The 15,184-nt window shown below is 50.0% G+C and overlaps 1 protein-coding gene across 2 annotated transcripts in view; it reads left to right on the plus strand.

The window, feature by feature from the left end:
• Window positions 1-15,184, plus strand: part of LOC143430567 (uncharacterized) — a 48,445-nt gene that overhangs the window by 17,963 nt on the left and 15,298 nt on the right. For both annotated transcript variants that reach the window (XM_076906909.1, XM_076906910.1), the window contains exons 3-4: window positions 12,310-12,400; window positions 13,454-13,577. In XM_076906909.1, the coding sequence (XP_076763024.1) occupies window positions 12,310-12,400; window positions 13,454-13,577 (215 nt within the window). The remainder of the gene's footprint in view (window positions 1-12,309; window positions 12,401-13,453; window positions 13,578-15,184) is intronic.

A 15,184-nucleotide genomic window follows, 5' to 3' on the forward strand; every position in this document is an offset into this window, starting at 1 on the left:
TTATCACGCGACACGATGGGGTTACACGAGCGTCTTTCTTTCGACCGGCGTTTCGATGGGTCGGTTGAAATGAGAAAGACAATGGTGGCTGTTTAAAACGGGGTGTTGAGAATATGAGAGCTCTTCTGGATTAAATTTCTTATGGTTCTACGTTTGAAAGACAGCTTTAGGAGGAGTCTTGCCGGCGGGCTGTCGACGCGTTCCTTCAATTAAAGAAAGAGATCATCGCTTTATCACGCGGTTGCACGATGATGGTACGCGACGCGTTATAAGGGGCGTCCAAGTCCGTTAATATTCGCAGGCTCGAATCCGCGTCCCCGCTGTAATCGATGCGGAGATCGATACCACGAGCGGTGCCCAGGCTGTTCTCTCTGTCGCGTCCACCCTTCCGTAGATCATCCGGGAAGCCGGTAATTGCACTAATTTCAATGAATTTCCTTCGAGGAGCGGTGTATCCGCCGAGAACCTCATGAATTTGTAAGCAAAGAAATCTGAAAGCTTGCCAGGTCTCTCCTCTGGAAGGGACAATTAGACTCTTCTCGTCGGCCTTGAGGGGAGTCAACGAGACGTTGAGGAGTTCGTCCGACCAATCGTTAAGTTAGTGCCCGTCCCTTCCTTCGCTGACGACCTTTGTCAAGATTAGAGAACTTCCCGCGCGACGCTTCAAATAATGCCACCATTTACCAATTCATACTCGCCCCTGCACGACTCGCCTTCGACGTTACTCGTTTTACAGACAGAGAAATTTCTATAATCCTGAAATCAATTCCTCCCACCCCCTTACTACTGGCTCGCTGATTCTTCGTTGTCTGTCTCCTGTTCTCTCTCTCCATCGCGTCGGACGTTTGTTTCGTAACAGAAGCAATCGAACGCGCAGACACTCCAAGCTTTTGATACACCAGACACGACTGCTGAAAGAACAGAATTTCGCGGTGACAGTGGTGTGGCAGGGCGACGAGTAGTTTGGAAACTAAATTTAGGTCGACATGTGCGGACGTAAGTTTGTCTGGCGCCAAAGAACAAAATATGTAGTTGGGCCAGGAAAATATTGGGTTACTTCGAAAACAGCCGGCAGTCAACACTTTCCTGAAGCGTTGCATGTGTCTCGCCGACTGGCTGGCCTTTTCGTGGCCGAATTAAAAGTAACTCCCAAGAGTTACGTACCCGTCGTGGCGTCTCTTGTTCGCGCGCGAATAAAGTTGGCAATTTATTAACGCGATCCCGGCTCGATTGTCGCCGAAGCAAGAAGTCGAACAATTTCCAGGGGCGAACGCGATACCTGGCGCGGTGTTGAAGATCTGTGAAATCTGCACAGTCACGGGGCGATTAATTGCGTCATTGAGCGAATTGTATTGCCGGTATTATTGAATCGCGTATAGCCCGCCACTCGGAGCATAATTATGAAATCATTCACTCGTGGAACAATTTCAAGCCGTGGAGCTCCGCTTTTCATTTAATTCCCGATGTTTAGTCGGTCTATTTTCAAAGGGTGCTTGCGCTCCATTGTTAACTCCGCGTCACTGAATCGGTACGAACGACAGAGCCTTCTTTGCGTCCCGCATTGAAACACAACATTACGCAAATTATGCCGAATATTGCGCGAGCCGCGCGTGACGTGCTGAAAATCGTTTCGCGGCTCGAATACTTTCCTCTGTCCTCCATCCGGCGACAGACCACCGATCGTAACGATCGCGCAACGAAACACGTGTCGCGGTTCGATAAGCAACATTATATTTTCGTCGAGGAGTGACGGAACGTTTGCTTGGCGCTCTCCAATTATTAGAACCCCAACCAGTGCTGTAACAAGTTTGCGACCCTCGCGTCTCCATTGAGCGCGGATTTGGGAGGGGTTCCCTGAAAACTCGCACCGCCGCCACCGCGCGTTACATGATCGCGTGCGACTCTTATGAATACCGTAAATTTTACGCGATGTTGCCGACAATTTCGCCGGGCTATCAGCATAAAATCCACTATCCCCATCGAGGGGGGGTCCAGCGGGCTGTTCGCGCTAGGTGAAATGAAACCGGTAGGACGCGCTGGCTCGATTTAGTGGCTCGCGTCGGCGCGACTCGCTGTCGCGGCTTCGATCTCGATCCTCCGGGCCACCTTTTCGACAGCGTACCGCGCGATTGTAGGCGGCTTCCACGGCGGACAATTATTCACCGGCGGTTCGGCCACTTAGTTGGCGAGCGCTCCGTTAACGAGTGAGTTTTGTCCCGTCGTGTCTGGGATTCTTTCGCGATTCTCTAATTAAAAGCCGCCGCCGCTCGTGGCCGCGTCGCGAGCGTTTCAGGGTTTTGTGACGCGCTAATAGTCGCGGCTGGAGTGGCTCGAATTAATTTGTACACATTTTTCCCGCTAGCCGGTGGATAGTTTTCCCAGCGGGCGTTGCGCTTCAGAAAGAATTCGTCGTTCCTCGACGGAAAGCCGCGCACGGAGTGCACCCTCGCGATGCGACGACCGAAAAAACGCTCCCTGTTTCCCCCGGATACGTGGTCGTGGAAATAAAGCGGAAACGACACGGCGTAGCCCTGGTATCGACGTCCCTGTACGTCTGGGCTGGGCGGGCCAGCAGGTTCGCTAAATATTCCACGATGCCTGGCAGCAATTTCAGCCGGTCATCGGCGTAAAGTCGATGCTCATTGTAAGCCCTGGCTGGTTCACGAGGATGCTAGCAGACAAGAGTACCACCGACGGTAGGTGGACAGCCAGCGAGGCGGGGGGCGTGGGTGGAGGTTGCTGGGCGAGGGCACCAGAGAGTGGAGTTAATGGGGACGAACTGTAGAAGTGGCTATAGTCTAGAGCCGTGTTAGGGCCAGGGCCATTAAGCTTAATGACATAATGAAGTAAATGGCTGTGCATGCCATGCCACGCCGGAGACTATAGCTTATAACCGCCGGGCCTCCACCCCCGCGCAATATACCGCGTGCCAGGAATTCCTGACTTATGCCGGTACTGCCCAGTCGAAAGGGGTAGCTAGAGCTATAGGGTGCACACCCCGCCTCTCTTTCGTTCGCCCTCTTTCTCTCTCTCTCTCTCTCTCTCTCTCTCTCTCTCTCTCACTCTGGTACTTTTCTCCTGTCCTTCTTGTTGGAACGTTCGGTCTCTCTTTCAACCCTTCGACTACGAACTGTATCCACGTCTTCGTCGCTCTTTGTCTCTCGATCGTTGTATCTCTCTAGTCAAGTGTCCCTGTTCGTCTATTCTACGAAGTTCCTTCTGCTGCTGGTCCGTATATTACGCAAGGGTTGCCGTGACGCGTAGTTGCACCGCACACGTGCTGAAAGCAAATTTGGTCCGGGGATTGCCAAGGCGTGAACAGAGTTTCTCTCTTTCTCACTCTTTCTCTCTCGCTGTCGGTCCTTCTGGTCGTTCGTTTCGGGTGCGTCCCTCGTTTTCCGGGAGACGATTCGCTAAAAACCGCGGTCTGCCGCGTTGGTACGCGGCGGTGGCGCGGTGTCCGCGCGCGCCTTCTCTCTAACCCTCTTGAATTCCCCGCGAGGACTCGTAATTATGCGTTTCGTGTGTCGGCTGGGCAGCGGGAGTAAGGTCGCTCGCGCCTCTCTCTCTCTCTCTTTCTCTCTGTGTGCGTTAAGTATTTAATGTAATTTAGTAAAGGCGAGGTGGTAGACAGCGCGAGAAAGCATCCTCGCGGTGAAATTGCGTGACTCATCTCTCTTGTTTGCAAGTTCCCGCGTGCTACTACTTTCCTTTCACTGGATCCGTGGCCTTTTCTGCCCCGCCCCCCTCCCGTCACTTTTAAGAGCATCGCTCGCGAGGAACGCTCGCGCGTTAATCACGCCAAAGTGCCTAGCGCGTCGTCTGATAGCAGCAATTTCAGTATTAATTGGACGCGTGAATGGACCACCGTGATCTATCCCTCGATGTTCAAGCGGAACTCGCCCTGGTGGCAATTTTCTGCTTTCACTCTATTCGCAGTCGTACCCAGTCGCGATTCGAAAACGAGAACCACGCTAGCTTTCTAAAATTTCTGAATACCTCATCCGGATAGTTCTCGATATGGTACACAAGCATTTACCCTGAATCGATGGAAGAATTACCCTGTCCGTTTTTCTGATGGACAAGCACGGAGTCCTTGAAGATCCTACGACGAAGGACTATTCGGTCACGGGCACCGTGGAACAAAGTACGGTCGTGGGGGTAAAAAAAACGCGTTGTTTTCGGGCAATCAACACTTCGCCCATTGTCCCTGGCTGGCACCTGAATGCGTGGCCATCATAATATTCACACCATTCGCGGAGGGTTCGAATTTCGAGCATGGCCACCGCGGCCCACTGAGAATGGCACGGAGAGGCTGGCGCGTGAAAACACGTTTCTGACCACGAGGTGTGAAGCACCGTGGAAGAAAAAGGCACGGAGGAACCGTGCAGGGTAGTCGAGGGTAAAAGAGTCGAGAAGCGCTTCCGAGAAATACGCCCGCGAATTCGTTATTCTTTTTTCTTTTTTTTTTCTCTCTCTCTCCTACGGTCGCGTCCTATTCATTAATTATCGCCATTGAAGGGGGCCAGGGCCTCCTCTGATTGTAAGATCCGGGATCGATGAAACGCGTTTCGCGGTAACCGTGATTAAGCCGTCGAGTTTTCGCGAAATAACCGGTCGGGAACTGGTTTCACCGGAGAACTTAATTACTGCTGTATTATGCGCGCTCGATGCGCGAATCGGTGGCTCGAGAAACAACGTAATTCCTGCTGCTTAGAAGAAAACTCGTCTCCCGCCGTGCCGTCCTCCCGAACGTTAATTATACATCTTCGTTACCATTGTCAGCCGCGAAACCCTGTGACTGAAATAATTATCACCGTCTATCCTCGCCAGCCATGCAACCCTGCAATTTTAACTTGTTAACGATTATTTCACGGGCAACACGTCATCGCCAGGCACACGGGACGGCTTCCATTCGAGACGCGGACGAAATTTCATTGATCATGCCAGAGAGTGGAGAAACAAGAGAGGGGGAGGATGAGGAGAATAAAAAAAAGACGCGAACTAAGGCAAAACGCACGAGGCGAATCGATCAAGTCTCCAGAGAATCGACGATCGAACCAGCCAAATTAATTCGACCCCGAAAACATCGTCGAGGCATTAGCAGCTTACCCTAAGCTGCTGCCGGTCTGTTACAAGTGTTTTACAGCGTGTTACATGGTGCAGCAAAACTACCCGGGGTTGAGGGTCCCTAATCTACCGAAACATCCCTCGGGATGTATCCAAGCATCGACTGCACTCGGATACGCTCCATTCGCCCTTTCGGCTATGTAAACGACCGCGTTACATGTTTCACGCGCTCGATAAATAATTCTCAGCCTGATGCATTTTTCAAGTGCGCTGGTATTTCGCACGGGTGTGCCCTGGGGCCCCTGTAACGAGCGTTCGAGGCGATCCGCGAATAGCGAAAAAACCTTGGATCTCGTCGAGTTTCGCATGATTTCGATACAGCTGCTTCCATCGATTCTTCGTCGTCGCAGAACAAATGTTGCGTTATTATCGAAAAAACGAGAAAAGTAAAAAAACGAACGCAGCTTGGTTGATGCTCTCGAATTTGTTTTCGACACGTACGCGTCCGAGACCGAGGTTTTACTTTCCGTCAACGCGATAAATTCGCTGGAAACTAGCGTTGCGTATTTCACGACGATTTAATAGTTCGAAACGGCAGCCGGGACGGCGTATATTATTTTTACTTTTCACGCGCTGATTCGTGCGAAGGATGGGCACAGCGATGTCGAGGCTGGCGTATCAAATTGACGCGTAACGTCGTTTTCGCACGCGGGAAGGGTGCTGCGAGGCTACGCAATCTCTCGTCACGGTTTACGGATGCGACCTACGAGAACCACGATCGCCAATCGATTGCACTCTGTCAAAGGCGAAGCTACTCAACGTGAAAATAATTAATTGCCAGGATCCCTCGAATAAGCAGTACTCGTTAACGTCATATAATTCGACACTGATCCACGCAGTCTATTAGTGATTACACACGTTCGAACGATTATCACGTCGACTATTCAATTCTCCGTTGGCTTTCATTCGACCAATGCCAAGAGCGTTCTCTCTGGTATCTAATTTTTTCCAACAACGAACGCGATACGTTAAACACGCTGGTAAATTAACGTCCGCGAGGTTAATCATTACGGACTCGTCTGTCCTATTTATGTAGTTTCCGTTGTAAAATGGCAGCCAGGCCGGAACGGGGAGACCGCGCGTCTCGCGGAGCGGGTGGCCAAGGAGACGGCGCGGCGGAGTCGTCTCATTCACCCGGCGACGAGGTAATTTCTCCCGATGAATCCACGAAAGGGCATTTATCCGTTCTACGGGCCGCGAAAAGGGGCGGAAACGAATTTTCAATTACCACGCACAATGGCCCCCGGGTAATTCCCCGGGTTTAAAACGTCTTCGCGGCGCGCTGCAGGCGCGGGCGCGACGCGATGAAAAGATTTTCAAATTAAATTTCGGGATTAGTACCCTGGTTTAATACGGACAAGTGACGGCTGAAGACGTCCCAGGGGTGTGCTACGTGCTACCTTCGCCCTCCCCATGGGATCGTCGTGTGCACACGGGACACTGTGTAACGACCTGACGACGTATCTGACCCACCCCCGTAACACTTCGCGCGTTTCCATTTGCTCGATGTAAACTCGTCGTTCCGCAACTCCCCCTTTTTCTGTGGACTTGGTCTAGCTGGAGATCGAGTCTTCTGTGCCCCGTGTCCAGTCGAAAGCAATCTTGGCTGGTCACGGGTCCAAAGGGCTGGAACCAGCCCTATTTAATTCGTCGAGCAAACCATGCGCGATACATTTCTTGTTTAGCTGAGTGTTTTGGGTGATTCGTAAGGAAGTATATCGATATTTTTTACTTTGTGTTTAAACGACGATTGGCTGGATGGTACTTATACGTGAAATTCATTGAACGATCGAATGTTTGTAATAAGAGAGCCATATTACTCATAAGTCGCGATTATCGTACGGTTACTCCACTTACAGTTCGATGTTTCACCTGTCCTCAGGGACCATCGCGAAAAGAAGTTCTGCTGTTCCTTTATCAGGAACAGAAGGGATACGTGACGCGAGATGGACGTCGTACTCCGGGTGTTGCGCGAGGTTAAACGCGACTCTCGATCGGCAACGGTCAGAGGCGGCATCGGGCAGGATTAGAATATCAATTATCGAAGAAACACAGGGCCCCCAGGTTCCAAGAGATTCTATTAGGTGCGAGTAGTCTGGCGCAAGGCAGCCAGCCAAGCAAGGCCACGGGTTTAAGGTCTTAACAGCTACTAAAGCGAAAGCTCCTTCTGTCTCGCTCTTAAGCACGGAAAACAAGCCGTGTTAGACGAAGGGGTGTATTGAGGGCCGCCATTGGCTATCCACGCTCCTTTATTGCCGGTTGCCTGGTAACCGGCCTGCCACCGACACACACCGATGGCAACCACCCTGCAACCACCCTGAAACCCGACAGCGCCGCGCACACCCTCGCTTAGGAAACCTCGCAACCACCACCACCACCACCATCACCACCAACGCGTTACCGTTTCTCTCTCTCTCTCTCTCGTCACCCTCTCCCGCGATGCTCCACGAGCGAACGTGCCCACGCTCGCACGCATATACGCATATACGCACCCCCAACGGCTCTCTCGGCCTCTCGTGGCACGCGCACGCACGCACGCACACACCCCTAACCCTCGTATCATCGAGTCGTGAACGCGTGGGGACGTGCGATGGAATCTTCGTGTAATCGCTCAAGGGCCGCCGGTGTGTGGGTACGCGAAACAACCCCGCCAAGGCAGGGAGTGTACGTTCGCATGGCGTGAATATATTTAGCGAGGAAACTACCACTGTTTTCGCGCGAGAGGGTGTTTCGAGAGGCTGCCTCTCTCCGGCCGCCTCTGTGTGTGCACAAAGTCTGCGCTCCTGGCCGAGTAGACCACAAAGTTTTCTCTGAAGCTGCTGGATTTCTTCCTTTTATCGGCGCTCCTCCGTGGGGTGGATACTTTCGCGGATGATTGTGTCCCGCTGGTCGTAATCGCGCGTAGGACGATCAGGGCTGGCGAGAGGCGGGGGATTTTTCAAGTTGCTCGGAGGGGGTTGTGTCTCCAAGTCCTCGCTTAACTTCGCCGCGTTTGATGTACGCTTTCGTCGCCGGCTGTAACTTTCGAATTGATATACTTGACGCCCCGATGGGAACGCGACGAAATTTCCATCGCAATTTCCCATCGAATCCTCGTCGACTCTCGAGACTACCACGTTCGAGGATCGTCCCTCTGTTAACGATCGCGAACGGGTTTGGCGTGCGTTTTGACGCACAGATCCAAGTCGCCTAATCGACCTCTTCCGATGTCCTACGTCAAATCGAATAAAACGAATGCTGGTCGATTCGTTGCTACAACCACATTTACAAGCACGTAATCTTGCCAGTTCTCTCGTCGAGAAGATTAAAAACAATTGCTTCTGAAGTGGCTGTACGCGCAAACACGGCGTGTCTCCCTAGCCGTACGTCCCGAGGGAGGTCGCGACATCCCACGATATTCGAGGGCACTACGAACGGATTAGATTCAGGACAAATTAGAGGAGAGAGGGGGAGAGAGAGAGAGAGAGAGAGATAGGTTGCTTGCCTGGAACCCGGGAATATATCGGGGGTAGAGGGCAAACGTGTCCCCGCTGGTCCCGTAACAGCTAACTGGATTTGATTAATCGATTCGGTTACAGCCTCCTACTTAGCCATCCTGACGCTTCCTGCCGCGTCTAATATCGATCATTCTCACGCGGATGATGCCTCGCCGAGCCTTCGCGACGGAAACGAGACATGGCTGAGTTATGGTGTCGCGCGATCACTAGCCTTTTACTCCTTTTCCACGATTATACGTGGCGATCGACTCGAGGAGCGTTGTGTTTTGCTTCGAACGGTTTGTTGTAGAGGAAATCGAGCTTGTTCGCAGTCTCTTCGTGTTAGAGAAGAAATTTCGATCGAGATTCCTCGCTGTCCTCGACGAGTATATGTTTCGTAGAAAAATAGAAGAGTAATTTGAAACTTCGTAGTTGCGTTACTTCCTTCGATTTATTTTCTCTATGTTCGACGAATGGCGAATAAAATTAGACGACTTGGCGTGATCGCCATTTCTCCATTTTTTCTCTATTTATTCCATTTTCACCACGTCATTAGCATCCACGGCAGCCACTTGCATCCACGTCCTCCGACATGCGAGGCGATTGGTTCGGTAGCTCACAGTAAATAAGCGTACTTAAAAAGCTGGGAGCAGGAAGCAACGCGAAGCCGGGGTGGCGTAAAGAGGCCTCTCTACGATCTTGTAAAACAATGCATCGCGCGAACTCTGCGCTGGGTGTCTTGAGCCTGCACAGTCGAGCTTCAAATATTTATTTTCCATCCGAAGTTCGCCGTTTTACGCACACAGACAAGTCGTTGCGTAATTTCCCCAAAATATCAAAGGATTAAAATATTTTACGCGACTTTCGTAACACTTAATTCATTATTATATTAATTATATTATTCTTTTCACTCGTCGTGCGGTTATTATTTTGTTTCAGTTAATTTCGTTTAATTCTGAAGGAAACACCGTTTCGATCGATACTGGCGAGGGCGTGTTACACCAGTTTCGGCTAGATTGATTTAATAAATAGAGCAAAATTTATTTGACGCTCGACTCGCAGAAGACTCGCTGGCGGACTCGGTATAGAGAGGCGCGTATATGCGCCAGGAAGAAATGTTGGATAAAATTAAGCCGGCACGCGAGAAATTTGCTTGAATCGACTGAATGTGCGCGACGCTTCCTCATTAAGTTCTTCGTCTTCGTGACGACCCAGCGGAAATACTTTCCTCGCCGTCGACCGTGCCAGAGACGAGAGCAACGTCGACGATAGTTTTCGTCGAACAACTACGTACCACAGACGGTTCGAAGCTGGAAAGTTCCTGGCGATGATATCGCCTTGAATGCGGCTCGTTCAGGTAATCTACTGATCTCGTCAATAGAAAAAGAAGAGAAAGAAAAAAAAAAAAAAACAACACTGCGAACGTTGCACAATGCACTTTGGAGTGTGGAGAACGGCACGGTTTTCATTTCTGACTGGTGGCTTTCCATTTTGAGCGAGCTTTATCAAACGACTAGAAAGCTATTCCCCGCGCTTTGGCTTTGGGGAAACGTTTTGAAAAAGCAGTAAAATGCAACGCGAGCGAGTGCACGAGTGCGGAAAGCTCGAATGCGGGAAGAACAAGGAAGAATTAACAATGCTTTTGAAAACCAGCCTTCGCTGTGCCGGCGTGCCATGTGTTCTATGACGCGAGCGCGAGCGCGCGCGCGTGCTCGCGTTCACGAAGCTGCTCGACTCGAAAATCGTCGAAATCCCTCTTTCTTTCGTTCCCTCTCAAACATCTCTAAGCTTTCTCGATGCTCACACACTCGCGAAACTAGCTAAGTTGTGGCTCTTTTCTCGCAAAGGTGAAAGACTTTATTTACCGCGTCGCTCGTAACAATTCGTTGCCAGATTATTTTATCCACACCCTTCTGTGCGACGCACAGTAGAAAATAGTTCCACTTAGGGTATTCATGTGCAGCCAGCTAACGAACAATCCGTTTGTTCCTCGCGAGTGCCGCGAAACAAAAGTTGCAAATCTTTCCTGCGGGGGTGGTGGTTCTTTCTCGAATTCATCCGTTGTCCTTTCGCGAACTGCGTTTCACGCGTTCCCTTATTACATCGTTCCAAGCGAGATTCATTCCGTCGTTCGCGACTAACGTTAATTTCCAAAGCGATGGGAGGGAAAATAATTTTAGCGGGGAAAAAAAAAATAGGCGGCGCGTGGAATAATCGTGCGCGCGTGGCTGCGTGACGTCACCAGTGTGTTTCGTGGGTCCAATTAGTCGAAGAACACGTATAATTGGAATTAAGCTCTTAATTAATAGTTAATTAGCTGCCGGTAGTAGCGGCACCAGCGGCTGGCAGCGGCAGCAACAACTGTAGTAACGAGTTAGCCCCGGGGAGAGGGTTTCATTGTGGAGCGGCGCGCGCCACGGAGACGGCTTTCGCTCGTTAATTCGAAATTAATTTATAATTGATAATTATTTTTGGGTCATGGTTCCTGTCCGCCTGTCCGCTCGACGAACCTTTCTAATTTCCTGCCGCTGCAGCACGCGGAAAATTGCCATTTACCACGCGACGCACGCGCGAGTCGTTAAGTCGCGAGGCAGTGCGTTTGAAAAACGAAGAAAAAGTGTTTTCCTTTTTTATTCCTCTCCCTCTGTATCGTTCTCGCGCGCTGTTAGGTCTCCCTCTAATTGGGGAAGTTAGATTTTTTCGACGAAAATCGCAACTTCCTTTACCCTTCTGTATTTCTATTTTCTATTCTTTCTTTTTTTTTTTGTATCTTCCACGGTAAACTTTTCCACGACGCCTGGAACGGTTCCATCGAACCGCTCGAAATTCCGTTAACGGTAATCAATTTTCCAGATATTTCGCCGGAATATCGAGTGTCAAGTCCCCGCTGCGACAGTCGATATCGCGCGCGGAAATTGTGTTCCGAGTTTTTCCTAGATCGAGGCGCGTGCATCCTCCGCCCCCGTTAATCGCGTTCCTTTTCTTTATCCCCCTTGTCTTTTTTTCCTTTTTATTCGTACCAACTGGATAATGCTTTAAACGCGAGGCCCTGCGGACAAAGAGCCGAGCGATAAATGGAAAACTAGAACCGCATTACGTTTCTTAGTTGCGTGTCGATGCTTCAAAGGGTGAAAATTGGAACGCGAGTGCCGGACGAAAATGTTACGAGAAATTTAGGTTCCGCGAAGGCCCTATTCCCCGAGTTTCGATCCATCGTAACGTCACACCGACAACCTGATTTCTTTGACTCGCCAAAAGAGCGCGAGCCTCCTAATCCGCCCTTAAAAGCTTCGTTTTCCTTCGTCGACGCACGCGTTGGAGCGCGTAACGAAGGGAAATCGAAGAGGCGATGCGTGGACTCGCGGAATCTCTCGTTCCGTATAATTTCCATGAATACGCGTGGTTTCGATTCATTGGCAAGTCAGATATAATGGGTAATTTGATCCGCGATATACGCGCGGCGCTCGAACAAAGCGGCGTGTATAATTATCAATTACAGCCAGTGCTATGAAATAATGAGCTTCGAATCCAACAGGATCCGTTCGACCGTGTTTAACGATTAACAGTTTCGAGGTGGAAAAGATAGCGTGGATCATTCGATCTGTATCGCGTTGGCCGCAGCGTGTCACTAACTTTAAGGACATTATATTTGTCGTCGCATGCAGTCTGCTCGAGTTTAATGAATTTCATGATCCTGTTGCAGGTGTCGGGCATAATATCGAGTCGGGGAAAGACTTCACGGTCGACGGCCTCTCTGGTTTCAGTAAAAAGAAGAAAAAGAAGCGCCGTCATAGGTGAGTGTCTCACTCGAATTAGAACCGTGCTAGTCGAATATTTAAGTTAATGTTATTCCCACCCCCCCACATCGTTGCATCGAATTTTTCGCCGCCTCTCATCCAGCCGACAACAGTGCGCCCGCCATTAATTCCGTTTGGCGAGGGAAAAAAAAAATGTTGACTGGACCGTAACGCGAAATCAGCGCGATAGAAACGCGAGACACGCGTGAATAATTAATAATCACTGGCAAAATTTTCGACGCAACGTCGAGAGCTATTCTTCCGCATTTTCGCCTGATTATATACCGTTTTGCGCGAGACAATCGTTCGCGTCCCGTTGATTTCCGCGTCCCGTCGATAATGATAAATTTATTCCAAACGAATATGTATATCATTTTAGACTTTTCACCGTGTAACCAGCGTGGCAGCCCCCGCCGCCCCCGATAATGAGTTCCCAGCTATTTTCAAGTGACAGACAACCCGGAACGCAATCACCGTTCCCCAATAATTGCATGCTAGATGGACCGAATTCAGGCTCAAATTGCTCGTTAAAAAATATAATTATCAGTAGAAATCGATTCTATGGAGGCGTTCGAGGTTACATCGGTGACGTTAGACAAGCATTTGCCGCGTGACGCCCGGCGCGAGAGATTAAACATCGACTGTCGCGACTCGATCGAGACGGGGGGGTGTGAATGAAAAATTATTACAGTTCGCGGATTGGAAATTTCTCGCGTCTCCTGGCGAATGTTTCGCGTTCGAAAATTTTATTAAATCCGTTTTAAATCCCACGGAAACGGACTAAGGACGCATTTATCGCTGGCCGATTCGTTCGAAATTCGTTCCACTAAAATGTATGGAACTCAATTCTGCCTGGGACGCTGGTAATCGACGAAATTGTTTCTCCGCTATTGTCCAGGCGACGAACCTGTTTCTCGCGGGCATTTTTACGCGCGAAATTTCTCTCTCGCCACCGTGATTCGTTCGCGACTTACCTCAGCCGTGTGTAAGCTAGCTTTAAGGGAAAAGTTGTAATGGCATATAACTAGGTTCATACGGTTGTTGCTCCAGGACGATCTTCACGTCCCAGCAGCTGGAGGAGCTGGAGGCAGCATTCAAGGAAGCCCATTATCCGGACGTGTACGCTCGCGAGATGCTCAGCCTTCGAACAGATCTGCCCGAGGACAGGATACAGGTGAGCAGAAAATCAAAAGACCTATGAAATACGACCTTCTGACCTACGAATCGGATGGGCCCCCGATACCGCCAGTTCCTTGTGTAATTCGCGACTCAAAGATATCGCGTTTCGTCTGCGTGGTTCCTCGTAAATCTGCTCGAATTGATCAAAGGGCCTCTTTAACCACTGACGTCCAATTAATCTCGACGCGACAAAAATCTCGCGCGATTAAGAAGCCAGGCAACGGCTCGAACGTGTAATCTATAGTGTCGCGCGATTACGAGGCTCTGGGGGCTTGATTAAATTAATTAATGCAAAAATGGGAATCGTCCGTGGAAACAAGGAATGGAAAATGGTGTGTAGTAAATGCGATTAAATGGGTCCATTTTCAGCCGCGAATCGCGTGAATTACAACGCGTAAATTGAAAGTGGTTGCTTTCAACGAGGGTGCAACGTTCCACGTGCTCGCCTCGTTTTCATAGTTTCGCCAAGTTTAATTAACACGCAATGCGATTCGTTTCAATTGAGCTGACGAAGAAAAGTTTCGAAAGATGCGACACCGTCCAGGCGAAAATCCTTGCCCGTTGCTGAACGGTACGACGCTGTTGTACAGTTTCAACTCGCGATTCGCTATTCAAAGCCACGATCTACATTAACGATATAATTTTGTTCGTGAACGAGAATTAACAACGCGCCGCGCGTTCTTTGAAAATTGAACACGTCGCTCGCGAGGATCACGCGGCACAATCAGCGAAAATATAAAGCCCTAATACGTTTTCATTCAATTAGGTGGCAACGCGTGTCGTTCTGTCGTTGAAAATTTCGCGCCCACCGTTACAACGGGGGTGAGAACGCTTTTTGCGCACGGATTTAACGCGATGTCCGTTCGTCAAAGGGAATCATTATCAATTAGCGTGCACACGGTATTACGTTCGTATAAATTACCAAGCAATTAATTCCATAAATTCGTACATTATTAATATAATGATATGTCAAAGAAACCGTCTAATTTCAACCCTTAAACAGATTGATCGAATAGCATAACGTCGAGGGAAGTCTATCATCATCATTTATAATAACTTCGACTAGCAAAACTATGGAACCCTTTCCTTTTTACCACTTCAGAGATCAAACAACCTCGCTCTTCTTCGATTCAATTTGCTTACAAATGGCGCGCTACCGTTCGCGCTATAATCGGCAATAAATCACGAATAGCGAATTAACGAGCCGTTCTCTGATTGAACGAGCCGCAGAGCCTTTCCTCCATCCGGACGTAAATTGCGGCTCGTTCGATGCCGCGGAGATATCGCGCAGAATTATCGACAGCATCCATATAAAGCAGCGAAAGAACAGTCGCAAATGAAAGAGGCGAGGGGGTGCGGCGGTGGTTAGTTGTCGGGGGTAGAGAGAGAGAGTGGCAAGACCAAAAGGCGCGACTGTAAAAGGGAGAATTTTCCCGGGCTGACGGTTAGTTACCGCGAACCCATGGAGTACTAGGCTGAGATAGGTTTCCGCATGGCGGACCCGGGACAAGCTTGCCTCCCCCTCTCCCTCCCCCTGTTTCACTCGTCCCTCTTCCTCTGGTCGCGATTTAACCCCCTCCGTCCACGCTGTGCAGCCTTTCT

This window comes from Xylocopa sonorina, chromosome 15, assembly GCF_050948175.1.
Source record: "Xylocopa sonorina isolate GNS202 chromosome 15, iyXylSono1_principal, whole genome shotgun sequence".
In the NCBI taxonomy this organism is placed as follows: Eukaryota; Metazoa; Arthropoda; class Insecta; order Hymenoptera; family Apidae; genus Xylocopa; species Xylocopa sonorina.